The following is a 3,621-nucleotide window of genomic DNA, read 5'->3' as shown; positions in this document are numbered from 1 at the left end:
ATGTCAGAGTGGATATGTCATTTAATACCTACTTACTTATCCTGAAATACCTTTCAACATAACTGGAAGAAATAAATTTGTGAGGAAACCCTCATCACAGAAGAGTTCTGTGATCTTTCTTCTCTATAGGCCAGATATTATAGTGGGAACTGCAATCACTGAATTGGGAAACATAAAATCAATGGGAGTAATTGGATACCAGGGTGGCAGCCATCATGTGGCAGCACTCAGAAACCAAATGCAAAGTGGCCATAGTTACTATAAAGCAGCTATCAGAATTGTCTGATTTACACAAATGTGTGATATTGGCTGTACCACCTGGAACTTGTTGATCTCTTCTTACCTTATAGGCTAAGCAAGGTTGGACCTGGTCAGTCTCAGTCCTACCTGAGAGATCACCAGGAAACACCAGGTGTTATAGTTTTCCGAAAGAAAAAAAAAAAATTGGACTTGCCCGTGAACTGTGAGCTGCCCAGACTTCGCCTCTCAGCTTCTGCACTGCCTGCTACTGCCACCATGGCCCAAGATGACATTGCACTGATTGGACTGGCTGTCATGGGCCAGAATTTAATATTGAACATGAACGACCATGGCTTTGTGATCTGTGCCTTTAACAGAACAGTTTCCAAAGTTGATGATTTCTTGGCCAATGAGGCAAAGGGAACCAAAGTGGTTGGTGCTCAGTCCTTGAAGGAGATGGTCTCCAAGTTGAAGAAGCCCTGGAGGATTATTCTTCTTGTGAAGGCTATTCAAGCTGTTGATGATTTCATCAAAAAATTGGTACCATTGTTGGACACTGGTGACATCATCATTGATGGAGGAAATTCTGAATATAGGGATACCACAAGATATTTTCAAGACCTCAAAGCCAAGGGCATCTTATTTGTGGGGAGTGGAGTTAGTGGTGGAGAAGATGGGGCCCCGTATGGCCCATCACTCATGCCTGGAGGGAACAAAGAAGCTTGGCCCTATATCAAGACAATCTTTCAGGGCATTGCTGCGAAAGTAGGCACTGGAGAACCCTGCTGTGGCTGGGTGGAAGAGAAAGCAGGGCACTTTGTGAAGATGGTGCACAATGGAATAGAGTATGGTGACATGCGGCTAATCTGTGAGGCTTACCACTTGATGAGAGATGTCCTGGGCATGGAGCAAAGTGAGATGGCACAGGCCTTTGAAGAGTGGAATAAGATGGAAGTAGACTCATTCCTGACTGAAATCACAGCCAATATTCTCAAGTTCCAAGATAACAATGGCAAATACCTGCTGCCAAAAATCAGTGACAGAGCTGGGCAGAAGGGCACCGGGAATTGGTCGGCTATCTCCACCCTGGAATATGGCATCCCTGTCGCCCTCATTGGAGAAGCTGTCTTTGCTCGATGCTTATCATCTCTGAAGGATGAAAGAATTCAAGCAAGCAAAAAACTAATGGGTCCCCAAAAGACCCAGTTTGAAGGTGACAAGAAATCATTCCTGGAAGACATTCAAAAGGCCCTCTATGCTTCCAAGATCATCTCTTATGCCCAAGGCTTTATGCTGCTAAGACAAGCAGCCATTGAATTTGGCTGGACCCTCAATTATGGTGGCATCACCCTGATGTGGAGAGGGAGCTGCATCATCAGGAGTGTATTCCTAGAAAAGATAAAGGATGCATTTGATCAAAACCCGGAACTTCAGAACCTACTACTTGACAACTTCTTTAAGTCAGCTGTTGAAAACTGCCAGGCCTCCTGGCAGTGGGTAGTCAGTACTGGTGTCCAGGCAGGCATCCCCATGCCCTGCTTCACCACTGCCCTCTCCTTCTATAATGGGTACAGACATGAGATGCTACCAGCCAACCTCATCCAGGCTAAGCAGGATTACTTTGGAGCTCATACCTATGAACTCTTAGCCAACGCGTGACAGTTTATCCACACTAACTGGACGGGCCATGGTGGCAACGTGTCCTCCTCTTCATACAATGCTTAACCAGACTGTATCTGTTACCCTCCATGATTCCATAGACCAGGACGTTCCACGTGCACACAGCACTGCTTACACAGCCCTTTGCCCTATTTTCTGCTCAGATCTCTTAAAGTAGTGTTGTAAGACACGCCTGAGAAAGAGCTTATTTGTAAAGTGGTTCTGTGGGGACTGTCATGCCTTCTGCCCTCACCTCTGGGAACTCCCCAGGAGCCGATCATGTGTGTCACTACAGGAACTAGCTCCTTGGAGCAGTCCTTTCTACGTGTCCTCTGTGGGCTAATGAGGCTCTTGTTATGTGGATGGGAAGGGCGTTTGTCATTTAATCAAACTGGAACTTTGTAACATGCAGCTGAGTTCCCCTTTCCCTTTACTCAGTAAAAGCCACTATATATATATATACACACACACACACATGGGGTGGTGCCTGTGGCTCAAAGGAGTAGGGTGCCAGCTCCATATGCCGGAGGTGGTGGGTTCAAACCCAGCCCCATTCAAAAAACAAACAAACAAAAAATCAGTACATGAATGCTCACAGTAGCACTATGCACAAGAGGCAAAAGGTAGAAGCAACCTAAATGTCCATCAATTGATGAGTGGATAAACAAAATGTAATATACGAGTTTGGACAACTGAGTTCATGAAATTAATTGTCCAACTTCATTTACATACATATATTTTTAACTATAAAAATAAATAAATTTCTGATATAAGGTACAAAATAGATGAACCTTAAAACACTGCACCAAGTAAAAGAAGTTAGTTGCGAATGACAACATAATTTAATTCACATAAAATATTTAGAATAGAGAAATCTATAGAGGCAGTAAATAGATTAGTGGTTACTTAAGGTGCCAGGTAGAAAGAGAAATAATAGCTAAAATAATAGCTATTATTATTAAAGCTGAATTTATATTATTCAGCTAAAATACCTGAATGTAGTGACTGTTTTAAGGAAGATGAAATAATTTATTTTGATGACTGTTGCACATATCTGTGAATATGCTAAAAGACTGTGCACTTTAAATAAGTGAAGTGAATATCAATAAAGCTGTTAAAAACAAGTCTTAACTCTGTGTTCAACAAATCCACTTGTAAAGACACAACTAGGTTAAAAGTAAAGTGATGAAAAAAGACATACCACGATAACACAAATAAAAACAAATCTGTTCGCTCAATGCATGTAGCCCAAGTGGCTACGGCGCTAGACACATACACCAGAGCCGGTGGGTTCAAATCCAGCCTGGGCCTGCCAAACAACAATGACAACTACAACCACAAAAAATAGCTGGGCATTGTGGCAGGCACCTGTAGTCCCAGCTCCTTGGGAGGTTGAGACAAGAGAATGGTTTAAGCCCAGGAGTTGGAGGTTGCTGTGAGCTGTGATGTCAGAGCACTCTACTCAGGGTGACAACTTGAGGCTCTGTCTCAAACAAACAAACAAACAACAACAATGAAAAACCAACAAATCTGTTTCAGAAAAACCTTATTTCAGAATAAGAAAAATTATAAGGGTTAATGAGCAACATTAAAAAAAATGATGAAAAATGAAAATTTCCAAGATGACATAATAGTCCTTGCTGTGCATGTATGTAATAGGAGAGAATTAAATTATGTGAGGGATAAATTTATAGAAATACAAAAATAATAAACAAATACACT

At 42.1% G+C, this 3,621-nt stretch overlaps 1 protein-coding gene across 2 annotated transcripts; it reads left to right on the top strand.

Moving 5' to 3' along the window:
* The first annotated feature begins 516 nt into the window (after positions 1-516).
* Positions 517-1,899, top strand: LOC100947431 (6-phosphogluconate dehydrogenase, decarboxylating-like). Of its 2 annotated transcripts, XM_012813650.1 has the most exons (2): positions 517-788; positions 837-1,899. In XM_012813650.1, exons 1-2 carry the CDS (start codon positions 517-519, stop codon positions 1,897-1,899), a joined length of 1,335 nt encoding a protein of 444 aa, XP_012669104.1. The 2 variants fall into 2 exon arrangements, with proteins under 2 accessions (XP_012669104.1, XP_012669103.1); XM_012813649.1 differs by having other exon boundaries at positions 517-1,899.
* Positions 1,900-3,621: the final 1,722 nt, after the last annotated feature.

Source organism: Otolemur garnettii, unplaced genomic scaffold (genome assembly GCF_000181295.1).
Source record: "Otolemur garnettii isolate 467f Iridium unplaced genomic scaffold, OtoGar3 scaffold00287, whole genome shotgun sequence".
In the NCBI taxonomy this organism is placed as follows: domain Eukaryota; kingdom Metazoa; phylum Chordata; class Mammalia; order Primates; family Galagidae; genus Otolemur; species Otolemur garnettii.
Note: the sequence above shows the minus strand (reverse complement) of the source record. Positions and strands in the feature narration are given on the sequence as shown.